The following is a 19,352-nucleotide window of genomic DNA, read 5'->3' as shown; positions in this document are numbered from 1 at the left end:
CTTTGTAGCACTCCACACCTGCCAAAACCCACCAACATGAAATCAATTCACGCCCTAGTCATGCCAGGGGAATGCAGTCAGCAGTTATGCTAATGCTGTCATTTTGACCATGGGCATGGGGACTAGGTACCATTCCTTGCAAAGGCAGTCAAGAAAGAGACAGAGGAAGAGAAAGGGACCTAAGGGTAAGGTTAGTGAGAGGATAACCAGGAGAGACAGCAGAGCAAGAGCCTTCCTCATCTTCCAACACAAAAACCCCTTGTTCAGAAGATTGAGAAAGATGGTGATGGGATTCAACAAAGACTAATAAGCATTATATAGATAGACAGTGTCTTTTTGAGTGTTTTAAAGTAACTCCCAAAGCCTGCAGTCCAATCTGGAGTGGACCCACTAAAGCATATAAGACAATGAAATATGCATCTACCTGGGTTTCTCCTGCTCTGGCTGTAATGCAATCCCTCTTCTTGCTTCAACTATTTTGACTGGTCAAAATCCTCTGCCACTCCAGTATCATCTTGGAGACAAGCTCTCCTGCCGAACGTCACCATCACCTACTTTGTCCTTTACACATGCTGTGCCTGTGGCCAAATGTAACTTCCTCTGTGTTTTTTTTTTAAACTTTTTCCTGAGATTACTTGCATATGTAGGAGTGGGAATTATAATGGCTATCAAACCATTCTCAGCTTGTATTACATAGAGAAGAACAAACCATGGAAGAGAGGGCTAGTTAACCGTTTAGCACTATTATGCTCCAAATAATTGCAAGATATTTTTACTAGTATAGAATTTTGATGTTACAAAATGTCATAGTCAATGGAAGCTGGTTAGGATTACTATTCAGATTTCACTTAATAATAGACATTTTTGAATTGAAACTGAGTTCGTGATCAATGAACTTACCCAACTCTTTATTAATGTGAAACTTCCCATCAAAATTAATTTCTCTCTTTTAAAAGCAAAAAAATCAACAAAACAAAACCGTTTATATGAAACGAAACATAATGAAACATAATGAATCTCATACCAGTAAAAAATATATACAATTTGAACTTATAAGTAAGAGTATTCCTCCAATGTAAGTTAAAAATGAAGACTCATAACATGCCATGAATCTCACGTCATTAAAAGATAAAATGAATCTCGAACTTGTAAATAAAAACCTTCCACAACAAAAAAAAACCTATACAAGTGTAAAAGTATATCGGAGTACATACAAGTAACAATTCCTCTCACGGTAAGAATACAAATTATATTAGTTTGTAACCCCCATAAGAATCTCGGAAGCTTATTTTCATTAATGGAAATCTCTAATTTCAAATACACGTGCAGTGCCGTCAATGGAAACAGAAACAAGAAACTCTAGATTGGAAGATACAGACAGAGATTGGATGGCATGTTCGTGCCCTTTCAAGGTTTCTACACATTCCCCCGAGAGACAATGCCACAGGCGTATTCTCCCATCACAACACCCTGTAGCCAAGAATTTGGATGCTCCGAGCCAAGCCAAGCATGTTACTCCCTCCTGCACAAGCATGAAGCTCTTTTAGTTTCACCAGATGATAAAACCTTATTAAATTAACCGTGGCTAATTCTAACCATGAGGCATAGACCAATTATTAGTGTGTAAAATATTAGTATGAGTTTCATTTTCGAAACAAGTCTACTAACCTTGTGGTTACATATGAAACGCAGCGATGAGTGCTGTACATCCCAGATGGTAAGGTTTCCATCCATGCCACCAGAAACAGCCCAGGGGAAGCTGCCATGTATAATTTTAACACAAGGTCAAACCAATCATACAAACAGAAAATTTTAACAAGGTGAAATAAGTAGGCATGGGCCATTTTGTGTGGTTTATGTGCTATCTTCTCTGAGACAAGAAACAGTACAGACAAAGACACCCATGCAAGACTTTCATATTTGCATGCTTCCCTATTTTATGTTTGAGCCATAAGAATGTTAAGAATGTGCTTGCTAGGAGTTCTTTTATCTCGTCAATGAACTTTTTAAGGTTTAGTTATTTCTCTCTCAGTTTTTCAAGTAGGTTCAGCACATTTGATCAGATTGATTGATAGTGTAATTGTGATAAAATCACAACATTCACCAAAATTTCTAAAACAATAAATCTCTAATGAAAACCAGGCTACCACATTCAAAATGGTAAAAGACCCACTATTGGGATTCGACAAATTAGACTCTCTTCAAATTAACCATTTTATATGGAGAACATATTTCACATTCATCATAGAAAACTGTCTCATTACCCAAAAAAAAGGTGGTCTTTCTCATTTCTTAATTGCCAGCACATAACTAATTGATTATCTTTTGAGACCTTCCACTTGATAATATTATTTTCTCCTCAGAGTGGGGAGTATCAACAGCATATTTTATCTTTTTTCAACGCTCTAATTCAGTTCTCAACAATTTTCATGATCTGAATTCAAACTTATTTAACAAATAGAAATTCTCTTGTCAAAGCATGCATGTGCGCTCACACACACAGAGATTATCTACATACTTTGGTGAAAATGAAACGCATTCAATTGACTCTGGATCCCCTTCAGTTGAACTTGATTGTGCAGGCCAAGAACTAACAACCTGTGTTGGTGACAACATTTGCAAGCATATTAAACCAATGCAACAAAATACTATAAAACTGAATCTAGTTATAGGTCAAGACAGCGACATCCTACAAGGTTCCTATCATCACCCTTTACATGCACCCCCTCAAAAGGAAAAGGTGAAGAAATAGGGCATAAATTTTGCACTCATGCATCAAAGCACATAACTAATTGAACAAAAGAAGTTGATAGCTTATTTTTGTTTAAAACTACCTTTAAAATGGAGTAGTTACAGGAAGAATTAGAATGTTACAGTTCAAATTCAATGCCAGCAACGCAAACATCACATAATTCCGTATTAAACAATTAGCTTTTACTAGTACTTATCTTCGGCTAGAAACTGTTAAGAAATATTAAATCATATAGCATCACTTAAATTATATTTTTGGTTGTTGTAGTTGGGGAAAAGAAGGGGTAGCATATATATATATATATATATATATATATATATCTCCATTGCAAGATGAAACTAAGTAGAAAAATAAGATGCTAAAAAACAAATTCAAGAAAATCCAAAAATTATTGCCTTTATTTGGTGTTAGGCTATCTATTTTCTTTAAGTTGCATCAGGAAGTCATACCTTCCCGGTTGTGATATTCACGACATGAACAGAACCATCCTTTGAACCAGTAACAGCAAAAGTTGAATCTGAACTTATAGACAAGCATGTCAGTCCTTCACTATGATATGGATGACCTACAGAGAAGAAGATTTATTATCAACAATATGAAAGAAAACTGTGACAAGGAGTGCAAATAAAATAATATTAACTCCTTTTACAAATTAAATGAGACTAGTCAACAAAAAAGTGCTGCTAATACCTCCCTTCTAACCAGATTTTATAACATTTGAACAAAAACATTCTAGTACTACAGGTTGTGTTTACAAACTTGAAAAAGAAATGTATTAATAAAATGGATGTGTAGTGATAATATAGAAAAGTTTTTATTCCATGTCAGCATGTATAAAGGGCAGTTTAAATTGAGCCAAATTGTTACCAGTGGCAACAGCCCTATTTGTCCAAAAATTTACGGAAAGTGAAATAAACACTTTCTGAGAAATGTCCACTGCAACAGAGCTAGCTGTTTTGGATCCTATAATGGGTATCTGTTGAAAATTCCATCATGCAGCATTTCAGGCTATATCACTAACTTTGGCATGTGAAGATTCCACTGCTTTGTGGTGTAACTGCATATCATCTTTAGAGTCTTTTCTTGATCTCAAGCATGCTTTCCATCAAATATGTTCAATAGTGTTATCTCAGATTGACTAAGTTTAGAGTTAGCTGTAACCTTATATTCAGGTTGGGTCTCAATAATGACACTTCAATTTGGGTTCCGGATGAATACCTCTTACAACATGAATGCTTTCAACTCTTCTTGGATTCCATATCCTCAAGGTAGCATCATCAGAACCAGTGCATATTGTTTTGCCTGGGTAAATGACATAATATTTATTAAATTTCCTGTAAACAGAAAGAGATGCTAAAAAGAAAAGGCAGACCAAATGCTCTAATAGGATAGAATGAAGAGTTAGTACCATCAGGGGTAAAATCACCACAAGTCACACTGGCTCCATGGCCTGAGAATACATTAAGACAATGCCCGTTATCAGCATTCCACATCCAAACAGTGCAATCCTCAGATCCCGCCAAGATCAGATGTCCTTTTGGGTGCCACCTGACCCACTAACAGGTAACAAGCACATAGTTAATTTAACTTTAAATGAAAATTTTCAAAATATAATAATACAAGAGGACTTCATGTCCTAGAATTTATGGTTTCACCTCAATGCCACCTCCTGGACCCTCAAGCGTGCATTTCAGATTTCCTGATGTATCCCAAATTTTAACAAGTCCATCAAACCCTCCAGATGCAAGTAACTGTCCATCATTGCTAAAGGCTAAACTAGAGACTGAATCAGTATGGCCTGCACAAGCATTTACTAGACGTTTAGTAGAAGAATAAAGAAATGAAAAAAGCTAAAAAGGTAAATATGTTTATATTTTCACATTTTGGCAGTAAGGGACGAACAAGAAAGAAGTTTTGGTTTCAACCAAAAACTTATTAATTGCTATAAGAATAAAGCCTTGAGATGTTTGTATCATGGTCACACCTTGGAGTTCAGAAGCCCAATCAGCATGACCTATTTTCCAAAGGAACCCCCTATCGTCCCCACCCCCAGTTGCCACTAATACTGGATCTGTTGGGCTACAGGCAACCGCATACAGTTCACCTGTGATGAGAAAGGAAAAATCGAGATTAAAAAAAATCCTGAGTAAGATAACACATGCAACATGTTAAAATTCACTATCAAATCATGAGTTTTGAAGCTCCTAATAGTTCATTATTTGTTTACTGCTGCCACTCTAAACTGTTATTACCAAATAGAGGATTACTCTCTTAATGATAGTTATTCAATGTGAAACATATCCTCCAAGGATAAAGAAATACTGAGCAGAAAATTAGTCCAATTTTGATATCAAACAAGAGAGATATTGCTTTATCAAGCCGGTGCTTCTACGTAGTAAAATGTAAATCAACCAAGAACAAAATTCCAATAATCTGATGGGAGACAACCCTTTTACACGATTCTAATCCCCTGGTTCCACATTGGTAGATTCATTTCTGTCCATGTGCACACAAGCAAGTTTCCATCAAGAGAAACACTATGCCAAATTACAACCAGCAAACATGAACAATTCCTTTCAAGGAACTGAGCTTGCCCCTTCACTGAAACTTCAAATCCAGATAAACCCGATGTCCCAACAAAAAGTTAATCGCTTTCAAACTACCATGAAAAGTTCTTTCAATCAAACAAGTAAATGAGCGAGAGTAGATTTTGCCAGACACCCACATCAGGAAAAGAAGAAACAAAGCTGAAAAACAAAAAATTTTTACCGGTATGACCGGTGAATATGTGAATCGAATCATCTGGTTCCTCAGCAATTTCGGCATCATCATCGTCCGCGTCAGGAAGATCTGAATTAACGCAGGCGCAAATAACAATAATGAATGATATGAAGAGAGAAACATATTACTGAGAAAATGTATTGAAGAGGCAAAACCTTCTTCGTCGACATCGACTTCGTGGATTATATCGGATTCGTCGAGGAATACCTCGCCCTTCTCGTCGTCTTCGTGGCCTGCCTTGCTCATTTCCTTCCTCTGCTGAATACTGGAAATATGGTGTAGGGTTTTGCCTGGGGTTTTGGACACTTGCTCACCATTAATACTTCCTTACAGGCAACAGGGCACGGGCTTGGGTTACCCGTCAAGCCTTGGGTCGGAGATCGGATCTTGGACCTATCTATTTTTAAAGATTGAATCCGTTGGGTCGAATTTGACTCCAAAATATTTTTAAGTTATTAATATTTTTAATCTTTTAATACTAAACTTAATTTAAATGGACTTATCGGACCAAGCCCAATCGCGAGCTTCCCAGGATAGTAACCGGGCTTGACCCGACCCATGAGGCCTCTCTTAGGTTGTAGGCTTTTGTCTGCGTTTGAACTAGATTTTGAATCCAAACTCAACCTAGTTCTCTCTTAAAAGATTATTTTATTAACAAATGATAACATATTTTCACAAATTTTGATTATAAATTATTAAAAAATTTTAAAATCAAATAAATCTTTATACTTTTATTTACAATCAAAAAAGTCTTTATTATTAATGATTAATCTGTCAAAGTATCTAATATATTATAATAGATAATAACATGATATAATAATATTTTTTACTCTCCAAATCAATGTCATGTGTATAAAATAACAATTGAAATTTTAATTAATTTCAATTGATGAACTAAAAACTTACTTAACTCAAAATAAAAATATAAAACCTTAATTAAATAAAATAAAAAATAAAAATAATAAGTAATTTCTCGAAAATCACTTATACATTCTTGTTAATAACAACATAAGATGACATCAAAAATATGAAAATCCATATATAACATAATCTGATGATCCCAATGTCAAGAATTATTTACATAATTGATACATAAGATTATGTTTCCATAAACACAAGTGATTTACCAAATTAAATTTTCATGACCAATCATGTTTAATAAATTTATTCATTTAACAAGAAATCATATGTTTTTTAAAATATTATCCTATTTAAATATATAAAACCAATTACTTTCTTCATTATTTGCATTAACATATTACATTAGATATAAAATTAAAAACTCAACACCTATTAATAAAAATAATTATTTAAGTTGAAATAAAATTAAATATTTTAAAATTTTTAAATAATTAAAAAAAAAACCTTTAGCAATATGAAAAGTGAAAACGAGAGTGCAGCTTCAAGTCTGACGTAAGCGCCCAGTATGCCAGCGTTTCGCGGCCCCACGCAACGCAGCGAACGAAAAACGGTAGAGGAAGAGAAGCAGATCGTTTATTGATTGGAAACTGGATTTATTTTTATTTATTTATTTCATTCATAATAGAAAGAAAAATGCCTTAGTCGATAAGCAAGCCGCTTTATGCAACGACAACGCGTCTTATCCTCGTAATCAAAATAAAATAAAATAGATTTAATTTCTGGGCAGGGCAGGTCTAATTCGGCCTCGTCATCCAACCGAATAGCGTCCAATAAAATTATAAAGTTAATCCCAGATTAGACATCCTAATCGGGAATTAATTTCCTCCTCTTCCAACCTTGCATAAATACTGAACCCTGTTCACTCTGTTTCCAAATTCTTTTTCCCTAACCCTGTTCCTGCTGTGATCTCATCATTTTCCGCCATGTCCGTGCTCGATTCCTTCTTCAGCAAGGGCTTTAAGGCTGCTAAATGGTAATTTGATTTTGTTTTCGCTGTTTTTGTTCTCTTTTTGATGAACCTCTTAGATTGTTTCTTTACGTAATTATTTAGTTGATCCATTTTTTGAAGCTTTTAGCTTAATTTAAAGTTAAAAGATTGATTGTTTCTGGGTGGGAAAACCTGCAGCAAAACTCTACTCAAGTTAACAATTCCGCGGATTAAGTTGCTGAGGAATAGGAGAGAGATTCAGATTAAGCAGATGCGCCGGGACATTGCCAAGCTTCTTGAGACTGGTCAAGAAGCTACTGCTCGAATTCGGGTATATCCTTACTTTTTTTTTAAAAAAAAAAGAAATTTATTTTGGTTTATTAAATATTATTTAGTGAAGTGCATGTAGGTTCTTGGACATCTGAATTTTGCCCTTTTTTTAGAAGATAGTTCATATTTCCTGATAAAGAAGTTGATAGTTATAAAGAAGCAATGCCTGGATTTACGTTACAGGTGGAGCATATAATAAGGGAAGAGAATATGATGGCTGCTCAGGAGATCCTTGAGCTGTTTTGTGAGCTTATTGCTGTCCGTCTTCCTATCATCGAGACTCAAAGGTTATTGCTTTAGCTCTCTGCTTTCTTTTTAATTTTTTCCTTAATTCTTTCCTTTTTTTTTTCTTTTTTGAAAAATGCTACAGCACTACATTCCATAAAACTAGTAACTTGTACAGGACTTACACATTCAACAGATAGTTCATGCGTAAGGATTTACATTGAAATAGCTATAAATAAACATTAAATGACAAATATCATTAGACTTGATTTTATACGACCACAAATTCTGTTGTTGCAGGTGCTTTTGATTTCAGTTGTGACGCATGCATTCTTGCCTCCTCTCTTTCTTTAATTGACTCACACTCCCATATTTGCCCAATCCAACTTGGATGGCAACAATTAATTGTAATCTTCTCAATCATTTTGCCATACTCAAGTAAATATGTAACAAAATCCACAGCGATTTTAAAACCTCTAAATCCTACCACCTCCACCACTTTAAGACTCGGTTTGGGTTTTCCTGTAACATCACTAGCACTATGAGCATGATCGTATGTAGAAGATCTCCAAATTTTTAACTCCAATGAGAATTTGAATTTGCATTCCAGTTGCTTTGGTTTCTGGATTAGATTGGTAGGCAGAATTGCAATGCAGCAGGTGGTGATGTCAACTTTATATCAGATTTAGGTTGAAGGATGGGGCCAGTTATTTGTAGAAGGGGTTTTGGAAGTTAGAGTGAAAAATTGGTTTGACCAAATTGTTCAGTGTGAGGATTGCATCAATAAAATGAAGAGTAACTTAAGCCCTAGGTTCTGTTGTTAAAACAAAAATATCATATTCTAAATTTTGATTTAAAAGTATCAATTTTGTTGAAACACTTGACTTGTTACCCTTTATGTGTTTCAACATATTGTGGTCCAATAAATGAGTATAACTTTTGATGAGCCACTGATGCCTAATGTTCTGCTTTTATAAGCCTTTTTAGCTGGTTACAACTGTTATGTAATTCTTATAGTTCAAATAGCCAGCATCCTGACAAGTAACAACCACCCCAACTTCCTTTGTGGGAAATGAAAAGGAAAAGCAATAGAGAAAGGAGCGGAAACTAGGGGGAGGTAGTAGGTGAACTGGCATGGAAACATGACTGCCAAAGTATTATATTTGGTATGGTTTTGAATGTCTGATTCAATAAATTCTCTATAATCGCAATGATACCTTACTCCTAGGCATTGCCATGCCAATATTAAAATTTGGTGCTGCCTTTTGCAATTGCATAGGTGAAGCATTAGCACCACTGCTTGAGCTCAAGTGGTTTTTGATCAAGCCTGGGTTGTTATTAGTACGTGTCACTTCAGTAATGTAGAAGCTACACTTAATGCTCTTCACTAGAAGCACTTTTACAGCGGTCACCACAATGCTGTCATTTTGTCCACTTGTTGCTATGACTAACTTTGTTGGCTTAGTGAATGACATTGTGCCCAAAATGCTGTCTTTATTTAATTTGGATCTTACATCTCTTATATCCTTACACAAGAAGTTGACAAGTTATAAAAATTTTGAAGTTGCTCAAAAAAATAGCTAAAAACACGCTGCATTTTGTAGAATGAAATTTTAAAGAGTCATCCTTTTTCAGGGAATGTCCTCTAGATTTGAAAGAAGCTATATCTAGTGTCTGTTTTGCTGCACCTAGATGTGCCGATCTACCAGAGTTGCTGCAGGTTCAAATGCTATTTGCATCCAAGTATGGGAAGGAATTCATATCAGCTGCAACTGAGCTGAGACCAGATTGTGGTGTTAATCGTCAGGTATTATAAGTTTTAAGGTTGAGTGCATATTGTCGTTTTGTATTGTTATCCTTCCAGTTGACATCATTTTTGTAAATTCTAAATGCAGTTGATAGAATTGCTATCTGTACGTGCTCCTTCACCCGAAGTAAAGTTGAAGCTTCTGAAAGAAATTGCTGAAGAGCATGAATTGGATTGGGATCCAGTTTCCACTGAAACTGAGTTTTTCAAACCACATGAAGATTTATTGGTAAGTAATTTTTAGACTGTGTTTACTCTTGTTCTCTGTTCCTGTCTCTTTAAACATGCCTTTTCTTTGTCAGAATGGCCCAACACAGTTTGTCAGTGGGTCTAAGTTGCCCCTTCCTGCAGAGAAACATGATGAAACATTAAATTCTGCCACTGATCATGCCCAAAATGAGCAGCCTGATTCTGATTCAGATTTTGAGCCCTTAGATTTTCCTGAAGTTCCTAAGGTGTCATTGCGGCCAAGTGCAAATGCTGCATCAGCACCAGCAATTAGTCCACCCTCAGCAGCTGCTCCAGACCCTGAAATTGATAATGGATCATGTAGACATTCTGGAGCTCCTGGATATGTGTCACAAATGTCACCTTTGGAACATGAGACAGTGATGCAAGAAAGTTCAATCACTAAAGGAAATGAAATGCCCAATGATCCAGCTGGAGCCAAAGAAAATAAACAGTTTCTGCCATTCATTTCTCCTCCATCAGTATCTTCATCAATTTCTGCAAGACCAAGCAATCCACCATCTGCTATTTCAAAAACAGAAAATGAGGCCAATGTTGACTTACAGGATGTTTTAGCTGCTGCTCAGGCAGCTGCTGAAACTGCTGAGCGTGCGGCAGCTGCAGCTCGATCAGCAGCAAGTCTTGCACAGGTCCGAATTGCTGAACTTACACAGAAAAAGGACCAGGTCACTGAGCGAAGCAGCTCTGAGAACCGTTTCCATACAGATGTTCCTCATCAACCACCTAATACAGAGAAGCCCAATTTTGATCACCAAAACTCGTTTAGTGATCCAGCCAAAGTTTTATACTCTCCAGGCTCCCGTCGTGACCAGGAGCACCAAGGATCAGAGGTAGCAAATCTTCTTTCACTTGACAAACTCAAATTGGGTTTTGATTCACCAGTTTCCAGTGATCATGCTCTTGAAGGAGACCACCCTCAAAAGCAGCCGCAGAGGTTGCCTTCTATGGATGATGAATACTTTTCATATCCAAACCTTTTTTCGTCACAGAAGTCAGACCTTGGCTCTGGTGGTTCTTTTAAAGATAATTCCCATACTCATTACTAAGCTTACCCTCCCTCTTGTTCATCTTATTATCTTTAGGCCTTTCCTTTGAGTGGATTTGATTTCCGACCGTTTTACTATATGGTATTCATCGTTTTATCATTGTTATCATTATCATTTGTAAAGTATTGAGGTTATCAAGTTTCTCGAGTGTAAGTTGTGTATCATGGCTTGTCCTTTGGAACTCTTGCGTTGTGCATAAGAACCATAAGCTGCCCCGAAGCGGGGGGGCAGGCGGCAGGCCGCCGGGCGGGCCCGCGTCGCGACTGGCGCGCGCCGGGCCGCCGGCGCCCGTGAGGGGCGCGCGCCCCGGCCTGGGGGGGCCCGCCCCGCGCGAGGGGCTCTCCCGCGCCTTTAAGTTGAGAAGCTTTGAGAAATCAACTGGTGTTTACAGATTTGTACTTTGTTTTCAACTGTTAAAACTATCAAAACGTACCACACAGAAATTTCCTAAGAAAGGGTAATGGAAATTACTCCCAATTATTGAATGGCAGTGAGGCATGCATTAGAAAAGAAAAGGGGGGGAATGCCGAGCCCCATGAGGCAGGTGTTGCAACTAGTGATTACAAAATACAAGTAGAACAAAGTTTAAACCGTGCAAGCTATAAACATGTGCTGCCATTCAAAGAAAAAGGGGAAATTAAATCCCCTAGAAAATTGCATGCAATGGTATACCCCAAGACCCCCTTTGGCATGCCACAAACTGTTTGGAAGAATTAATACTAGGAGGAACATGAAGTGCAAATATGGGTTAGGCCGCCACAGCTGCTACTGTTTTTGAAACATCAGGGGGCTCAGTTCAAACTGCAGCAGAAAGATACAAATTGCACCTCAACAAAGCTGACTCATATGCACAAATGTAATGAATACAATGCGGAATTGGGCTTACAGGAGACATAAATCAGGATATGGTGTCATTAAATAAAAAAGAAAAAAAATTATCATAAAAAATAGCTAGTAAAAACTTTTTCCCTCTTTTTTACTGTAGCTATGCCATGTCACCTTGGACCGGATAACTCAACCGCATGCAGATTGTCAGTCGAGTCAACGATCCAGTCAGAATTAGGATGAGGGGCAAGTTCCACCTCCTGCCGGAGAACTTCGACCTTTTGCCACTCATCCCACCTCTCAGCCAACCCATCTCCTTCAAGCATCCTCACTACTTCTGACATCTTCGGCCGGTCCATTGGGGAACCTTGTGTGCATAGCAAAGCAACCTGGATTAACTGCTCTACCTCAGATTCTACATAATTGTTCTGTAGATCAGGATCAACTAGCATTTCCAACTTCTTCTCCTTCAGAAGTCCTTTGACCTGAAAGAATAATAGTCAACTGAATCAGCTAAGAGGAAGCAGACCACGAACCTATTGTTCCATTTATTTATTTAAGCAAGCATGAACCCCTCACAAGAACTTTGCCAGCTGTCTAAAGACAACACTTCCTTCTGGCATCTATTGCCAAGAAGGAATAGTTCTAGCTACCTCATAATTTTCCTAAGCAACTTTATTTTATGGACCTTTCCATAGCTGTCGCATTGCAACTCAAGTATGCAAAGCCTAAATAAAGATACAACTGTTTCTTGACTTTTAGGAAGATTCATTTCTCTTGCATACAAATAAACAGGTTCAAGGCTTTTACCAGCTAGGCTATCCTAGTGTGTTTTATCATTCTGCAGGGCATCGGAATTTGAACTAGGATCAATCCAATGAGTTTTCACATAACCCAAGGGTCAAGACATGAATAATATTGAGAATCAGGCAGGAATCAAGGCAAAAACTGATCAGTAGCTAAATTAGCATTAAAGCAGATAAGGGAACAGAGTAAGCAAATCAGTGTGATGACTAAGATAGTCAAAAGAAAATATCATGTGCATACCCAATCAAGCAACATGACATCATCGTCATTTGCAAGCCGAGCAAGATCAAAGGCCCGCTGTCCAGTGATAAGCTCCAGAAGCATGATCCCATAACCAAAAACATCAGTTTTCTCTGAAGATTTGCCAGTAGAAAGATACTCTGGAGCAATATGTCCAATTGTGCCACGTACAGCAGTGGTTACATGGGTATCCTTATAGTCCATAAGTTTTGCCAACCCAAAGTCACCAACAACAGCTTCAAACTCTTCATCCAACAAAATATTTGCAGCTTTCACATCACGATGAAATCTTTGGGTCACAATGATCATGCAAATAAGAAAGACCTCTAGCAGATCCCAATGCAATTCTCTTCCGTGTTGGCCAATCAAGTGGAGGTTGTGATGGAGGGCGTTCTGCAAGAATGCATCAAGAAAACAAGAAACTATACTCAAGATCAAAAGCAAAATTATATCTTGCACTGATTCTAATCATAACAATTTCAATAAATGAATCCCCCACCCACCACCCCCCATTCCCCCCCCAAAAAAAAGAAAATTGAGAAATTGGTGCACAAATGCTTGTGGGCTTCACCTCTTAGCCATGATGCAACACTTCCATTAGCCATGTAGGAATAAACAAGCAACCGTTCAGTTGGAGTCATACAAAACCCACGAAGCCTGAGGAGATTCCGATGCACAGCCATACTGATCATCTCCACCTCTGTTTGAAACTGTAACTCTCCACCAGGTGTACGCTCTTCTTTCAATCTTTTCACAGCCACCAGTGAACCATCAGCTAACCGTCCTTTGTAAACCTTACCAAATCCACCTCTACCCAGAATGTTTTTGTTACTAAAACTGTCAGTGGCAACTTGTAGTTCTCGCAGGGAAAACCTCTTAAGCTGCCCCAGATGGACTTCTGGATCCTCCTCCGCTGCAAATAGATGTAATTTAAACTGGTGAATTTGTAACTATTACCCAAACTTGAACCCTTCAACCAGTGAAATTTCATTTATAGCACTAACCAGGTACGTCAAAGAAAAATTCCTGAGGTTTCCGCCGACGCCACCATGCAAATGCAATTGCAGGAGCAGCAAACAATAAGGCAGCACCTGCTGCAACTCCTCCAGCTATTGCACCAGTGACACTATTCCCGCCTAAAATATGATATGATGTAAAAAAATTAGAATGCCCAAAGCAAAGCATAATAGCTACTTCCTTTGCACTAACCATGAGTTACCACAAAACATCTTTTTGCACCAGAACAACCAAGATAACGCATAAAATCAGAGGCAATTTCCAAATAAACAAAAGTCTTCATTGAAAGGCACTATTGTTAATTACATCTCATCAGAATCAAAGTTCATAATGATACAGTTCATTCACTTATGGAACTAAAGCACTGGATGTGCAAACTTCGGTATTCGCCCAGAAGGGCAGGGACATTACTTTCAGCTCATTTGCTGATTTGTGCAAGCCACGATATTACAGAATATAGTGGGAATAAAATGCTAAGCAGAGATTGGCAAATTATAAATTGTCAAATGGAACTAAAACAGTCTACATGACAACGAGAGTAGTAAAAAAATTTACTACACAGAAAACCCATAAAAGGCAGTTCAATAGATTCTAAATCTATGACATGAAAGGAAGATTACTTGGTGAAGAAATTGGCGGTGGTGGAACAAAAGGAGGAGGAGGAGAAAAAGGAGGAGATCCCGGGCAAGGGCGACCGGTAACCGGGCCGCACAGATCCAAGTTGTTAGCAAAACTGCATATGGAACAACAAACAACTAAGCATGATACCCAAATTTCGTCAGCCAAAAAGCAGCATTCAAATCACAAAAATATAACCTGATGGGAGTGAATAGTGAGAAGGAGCCATTATCAGGAACCTCCCCAGATAGACGATTATTAGATAGATCCCTGCATTTAACAGTGCAATTTGAGAATACACAACTTTTGCAATCATTATGATGTCTCAGAAGAAAAAAAGGGGGCAGAGTAAAGGATCTTGACATAAAAGGTAAGGTTGGCACTCACAGTACTTGAAGTGACGTGATATTAGTTAATGACATAGGAATCGGACCGCTCAAGCTGTTGTTATTAAGCCGGCTATCCTCACACAAAACATTTCAACAAGAAAAGAAGTTAAGATCTAAACTGATGAAGATTATATCAAGCAAACTTTCCCCTACACCAGCTGTATATAAACACACTTAAACATGAAAAGCTCTTTGTTTTAAGCATCACTTGCTCAACCAGTTTCATGCGTAGTTGTGAGTGATGTTTGGAAATATACAAAATGCTGTACTTGCAGACTCATATTTAAAGGTTGAAATTAACCGTGGAAATTGTTGTATTAGCTTTTAAATGTCAAAGTAGTTTCAACTCCTCCAGGATTACTTTTAAACTGAAATTTTAACTAAACAATATGCACTGAAAATTTGACCAGACAGTTATAATTGATGAAGAAATGCAATGCAATGAACTTGTATGTGCTATACACAATATCAAAATATTCTTTCTGAATACTAAAGAGAGGGTTTAACATCTTGTACTCGATTATTTACTTAATACCAAATACTACTAAATAACTTGTTTCTACTTGTTTAAGTATAGCTCAATTTGTGTACCAGGTACATGATTCTAAAAATAAAAACTTAGATTCTTGGTATGACGTGCAATTCAACATGTAATAAATCAGTTGTTGTACCAAAAAAGGAAGCTGCAAAGCAAATATACTTACAGGAATCGCAATTTTGACAGCCTGCCCAAAGACTCTGGAATAGGACCACTGAAACTATTCAAATACAGATCCAAGCTCACCAAGCTAGTCAAATTCCCAAGATCACTAGGAATTTGTCCACTTATGTTGTTACTATAAAGTTCCCTGGCATAAAAATATACATCTCTATGAGCATAAGAAATGTAATGGAATACTAAGACAAGTAAACTGTACGATAACAACCTAATACTTGGATTTGGATGAACCTGTTTTATTCAAAGTCTATAAGAACTTGGAAGACTTTCCCCGGAAACCCCTCATACGGTATGAAAATTGTTCCCTTGTAATGTTCAAGGTAAACAAACCACCAATTCAAAAAGGACATAAGATCATTGTTATAGTACTATCTATCCTCCCACAAAGCCCACCGGAAAGACCAGCTCAATAACTAGACAAGAAGGCATGACAGGCTCAAAAGTAAAATATAAACTAGCTCCACAATGCATGTTAATTCCTCTACACATCATCTATAGGATTGCGCAAGATGGACACCTCATTTTGACAAGTGAACCTATTTCCAGTTAGTAGATATACACTGCAAACTTTCTAATCCTAGTCGATAGCTGTTTACAAAGCTGATGGAAAACCCTTGTTTAGCAAAGCATCTTTTAAAACTTTACCATACCCTAAACAAGAAGATCATAATTAGACTCCACATGGAAAGACAATTTTTTTGTTCATCACAAATGGTGTGCCTCAATCTGGAGGTAGCCAACATGACCAACCCCATATTAAATAAATAAGTCCCTACTACAGTTACTCATTGACAGAGTGATTTCAGCAACCAGTCCAACAGAATCAACAATTTTAAATTTGTGTAAAATACCCTGACCCCCTTAAGTTTTGACTGAAATTACTCGGAAATACATTAGATTTCGAAATGGACATTCCGCCCCAAAGCTACAACCAACATTAACAAAAATAATAAAAAGACTTAAATGCCCTTTCTTTTTTTGTTAATTTAAAAATTATTATTATATTTTTAAAAGATAGAAAGAATAAGGAGCACCAATCAGGGCTCCCTAGGGGAGCTCCGGTGATCCCCAATGGAGAGCTTTTTTCTAATTAATAATAAAATAATAAAATTATATAATTGTAATTATAAAAATTAATCAAGAGTAAAATTGTCTTTTTACCCTTACCACATTAGCAAGTTGACAGAAATACTAACGGCTGGACCTACATGTCCAGCAAAAAATTTTTTTTTAGGGCGAAGCGTCCATTTCAAAAACTAATGAACCTCCGTGTAATTTCAATCAAAACTTAAGGAGGGTCAGGGTATTTTACGCTTTGAATTTTTATCTTTATTCCACAGGCAAAAGAAGACTGCCATTGTACCATGTAGAGGAATTATAGGTTAGCCCTTTCTCAAAAATATAAATTGAATATGTAAAACACATCTGATAAACTACATGAAGAGGCTGTGACCCTAAACCACTACCTCTTGCCGAAGTAAATAATGAAGCTTATTTAATGCAACAATCCTTATTGTGAACCAATTCTTCCTTTTGTTAACATGGGGCAAGTTAGCAATAGCATATGGTTGTTTACTCAGAAGAAAGCACATAAAATCGTAGACCAATTATACAAATGGAGAACAGCTAGAACTATCAAGGCAAAGCATGAATTACAAGTACTGCAAATTCTTGAGCAAGCCAAGCTGTGGTACGAGCTGACCAGACAAAGCTGCATTGCCAAGATCACTGAAAAATGACACAGAAATAGACATTACACAAGTAATCCTTTGCAAAATCAGTAAAACATATATTTCAAGTTATAACCACTTAGAAGACATCAACGAGGGAAAATGCTTACACTCTAATGACACTATTATCATTGTTACATGTAACATGAAACCATGTGCAGGGGTTGACAAGGGTAGGATCCCAACTCTGCAGGACATTGTTAGGATCATTCAAATTGGTCCTTAGGCTGTGCAATGCATCACCTGTTTCAAGAAGAAAGTAAAGATGGTAAGAGGTTGACATTAATTAATAATGCATATGTTAAAGTATATATAGCAAAACCAAACCAGCTACATTCAGGAAGCATACTAATTTCCACCCGACAGAAGCTTTAGCAGGTAATTTAACAAGCAGAAAACATTGTTGCTTGCATATGCTTAAACAGTTCCACAGGAAACAGTAAATGATATCAACTTTATCATACTTAAACAGTTCCAACAACAAAATTTTATAAATTTTACGGTATGAGGAGTCAAATGTAAATAAAAAAAAGTTCCAAAATTATCCATTTGATCAATACTTGACCAAAAGTAGAAAAAAAATGACAGAAAATTCTTTTTCAGTAAACTGTGTGAGTTGAATGACTTCATGAACATAATAGATCTGTTAATAAACCAGCAAGGCATGTAAAAAAACAATTCAAATTGTGCGAAGCAGCATGATTCCTACAGTATCGTCAAGTCAACATTTTTTGTACTTGAAAGTACGCAACTGATGTGAACAATTATATGTCATAATCTGAACATTTGACAAAGGCATCCCAGAAAAAGCATTTTCCTAACACATATTCTCATATCATCCATATATCCATTATAACAAAAGTCACAAATTGTAAAACTATATTATATAATAGTATCTGATTTACGACAAGGATCAGAATCCATAGAACCAAAATAAGCACTTCTAATGTAATCTTCCAAAAGCAAAACACAAAAGAAAAGGAAAATTATACTCCAATCATCAGGAAAGCAAGTATATATTCTAATTAAAGCACACTCATTTTCAAACAAAAAAACCAAATGATATAACAACATATCAGAAATCCATTTTGCGAAAAGAAGAAAAAAAACCAACAAATGTTACAAAAAAGTAAGGATCGAACTCCTAAAACAATTGAACACACAAAGAACAAAAATGGGTTGCTGCAAGAAACAGATAGAAAAACGAAAAAAAAAAGTAAAAAATATTATCACCTTCCACATTAGCAGAAATAAGCCACAGACGATGCAGCAGCGCAAAGATCAACCAAACCAAAGCCAAAGACTTAACCTTTTTGGTTCCTCCTTCCATTTGACAAACCCAAAGAAAAAAAAAAGCTGAAACTTTTTTTTTTAACCTTTTGAGCTTCTCAATCTAAATATCCTTAGATCCAAACAATAAAGAAGACCCCAACAACACAACATTACAACAAAAACCCAAAAACCCTAGCTCTCAAATCCCACCATTACCGCCCAAAAATCTCCTCAATCAAATCCCTTGCTTTGATCCCATTCCCCTCCATTGAAAAGCATGCCCCATAAAAGGCAACCAACAAAAACATAAATACAAAGAAAAAAAAAAACCCCAAACCAAAAATCGTTTCTTTTTTCAAACCTTTTCCTTTCAGCAACTTCAAAAAAATAAAACAAAATTAAAAAGAAATGAACTTTCCCTTTTGTGTTTCTCTTTCTAAGTTAAGTGAAAGAGCGAGCCTCAGAGAGAGAGAGAGAGAAAAAGATTTGTTTTTTTAATTTAATTTTATGCTATCATTTTTTTTATATTTTTGTTGGGAGAGTGAAGCGTGCAGTAAGAGAGGTGACCGAACGGTGCTGACCGTTGCCCGAACGCAGTCAAAACGGGTTCGCGCTATATCGTGGAAAGTGACATGACTTAAGGCTTCGAGGGTCATTTGGGAAATTCAACTCCGTTTTTCGGTCAAAACGTTGGGCT

At 36.8% G+C, this 19,352-nt stretch overlaps 4 protein-coding genes across 4 annotated transcripts; 1 reads left to right on the top strand and 3 right to left on the bottom strand.

The window, feature by feature from the left end:
• Positions 1-1,121: 1,121 nt before the first annotated feature.
• On the bottom strand, positions 1,122-5,835 carry LOC110428556 (transducin family protein / WD-40 repeat family protein). Its single transcript, XM_021444414.2, has 10 exons — positions 5,689-5,835; positions 5,522-5,602; positions 4,737-4,856; positions 4,408-4,550; positions 4,161-4,308; positions 3,971-4,054; positions 3,202-3,317; positions 2,519-2,598; positions 1,669-1,759; positions 1,122-1,522 (listed from the first exon to the last, which is right to left on the bottom strand). Exons 1-10 carry the CDS (start codon positions 5,777-5,779, stop codon positions 1,295-1,297), a joined length of 1,182 nt encoding a protein of 393 aa, XP_021300089.1. The 5' UTR covers positions 5,780-5,835; the 3' UTR covers positions 1,122-1,294.
• Positions 5,836-7,104: 1,269 nt separating this feature from the next.
• On the top strand, positions 7,105-11,180 carry LOC110428555 (Regulator of Vps4 activity in the MVB pathway protein). The gene is made up of 6 exons (XM_021444413.2): positions 7,105-7,427; positions 7,581-7,713; positions 7,896-7,999; positions 9,573-9,744; positions 9,833-9,973; positions 10,047-11,180. The coding sequence occupies exons 1-6, from the start codon at positions 7,378-7,380 to the stop codon at positions 11,037-11,039; spliced, it is 1,593 nt and encodes a 530-aa protein (XP_021300088.1). The 5' UTR covers positions 7,105-7,377; the 3' UTR covers positions 11,040-11,180.
• Positions 11,181-11,841: 661 nt separating this feature from the next.
• LOC149526231 (somatic embryogenesis receptor kinase 2-like) lies at positions 11,842-13,115 on the bottom strand. Its single transcript, XM_089785666.1, has 2 exons — positions 12,912-13,115; positions 11,842-12,349 (listed from the first exon to the last, which is right to left on the bottom strand). Exons 1-2 carry the CDS (start codon positions 13,113-13,115, stop codon positions 12,035-12,037), a joined length of 519 nt encoding a protein of 172 aa, XP_089641792.1. The 3' UTR covers positions 11,842-12,034.
• Positions 13,116-13,176: 61 nt separating this feature from the next.
• LOC110428554 (somatic embryogenesis receptor kinase 1-like) lies at positions 13,177-19,138 on the bottom strand. The gene is made up of 10 exons (XM_021444412.2): positions 18,617-19,138; positions 17,494-17,626; positions 17,310-17,381; positions 15,640-15,783; positions 14,934-15,005; positions 14,745-14,816; positions 14,549-14,661; positions 13,916-14,047; positions 13,483-13,824; positions 13,177-13,304 (listed from the first exon to the last, which is right to left on the bottom strand). Exons 1-10 carry the CDS (start codon positions 18,711-18,713, stop codon positions 13,189-13,191), a joined length of 1,293 nt encoding a protein of 430 aa, XP_021300087.2. The 5' UTR covers positions 18,714-19,138; the 3' UTR covers positions 13,177-13,188.
• Between the last annotated feature and the right edge of the window lie 214 nt (positions 19,139-19,352).

Source organism: Theobroma umbraticum, unplaced genomic scaffold (assembly GCF_002168275.2).
Source record: "Theobroma umbraticum cultivar Fairchild unplaced genomic scaffold, ASM216827v3 scaffold_302.0, whole genome shotgun sequence".
In the NCBI taxonomy this organism is placed as follows: Eukaryota; Viridiplantae; Streptophyta; class Magnoliopsida; order Malvales; family Malvaceae; genus Theobroma; species Theobroma umbraticum.
Note: the sequence above shows the minus strand (reverse complement) of the source record. Positions and strands in the feature narration are given on the sequence as shown.

What these genes read in the sequence shown, in the direction of transcription:
- LOC110428555 (XM_021444413.2), top strand. Translation starts at nt 7,378, where the DNA reads ATGTCCGTGCTCGATTCCTTCTTCAGCAAGGGCTTTAAGGCTGCTAAA. An exon ending in CCTATCATCGAGACTCAAAG is followed by an intron (nt 8,000 to 9,572) that starts GTTATTGCTTTA and finishes ATCCTTTTTCAG; the next exon opens with GGAATGTCCTCTAGATTTGA. An exon ending in AACCACATGAAGATTTATTG is followed by an intron (nt 9,974 to 10,046) that starts GTAAGTAATTTT and finishes TTTCTTTGTCAG; the next exon opens with AATGGCCCAACACAGTTTGT.
- LOC149526231 (XM_089785666.1), bottom strand. Translation starts at nt 13,115, where the DNA reads ATGGACTATAAGGATACCCATGTAACCACTGCTGTACGTGGCACAATT. An exon ending in ATGTCATGTTGCTTGATTGG is followed by an intron (nt 12,350 to 12,911) that starts GTATGCACATGA and finishes TTATTCTTTCAG; the next exon opens with GTCAAAGGACTTCTGAAGGA.
- LOC110428554 (XM_021444412.2), bottom strand. Translation starts at nt 18,713, where the DNA reads ATGGAAGGAGGAACCAAAAAGGTTAAGTCTTTGGCTTTGGTTTGGTTG. An exon ending in TATTTCTGCTAATGTGGAAG is followed by an intron (nt 17,627 to 18,616) that starts GTGATAATATTT and finishes TTCTTGAAACAG; the next exon opens with GTGATGCATTGCACAGCCTA. An exon ending in ATCACGTCACTTCAAGTACT is followed by an intron (nt 14,817 to 14,933) that starts GTGAGTGCCAAC and finishes TGTTAAATGCAG; the next exon opens with GGATCTATCTAATAATCGTC.
- LOC110428556 (XM_021444414.2), bottom strand. Translation starts at nt 5,779, where the DNA reads ATGAGCAAGGCAGGCCACGAAGACGACGAGAAGGGCGAGGTATTCCTC. An exon ending in GTCCAGGAGGTGGCATTGAG is followed by an intron (nt 4,309 to 4,407) that starts GTGAAACCATAA and finishes GTTACCTGTTAG; the next exon opens with TGGGTCAGGTGGCACCCAAA. An exon ending in AAGCATTCATGTTGTAAGAG is followed by an intron (nt 3,318 to 3,970) that starts GTATTCATCCGG and finishes TCTTCTCTGTAG; the next exon opens with GTCATCCATATCATAGTGAA.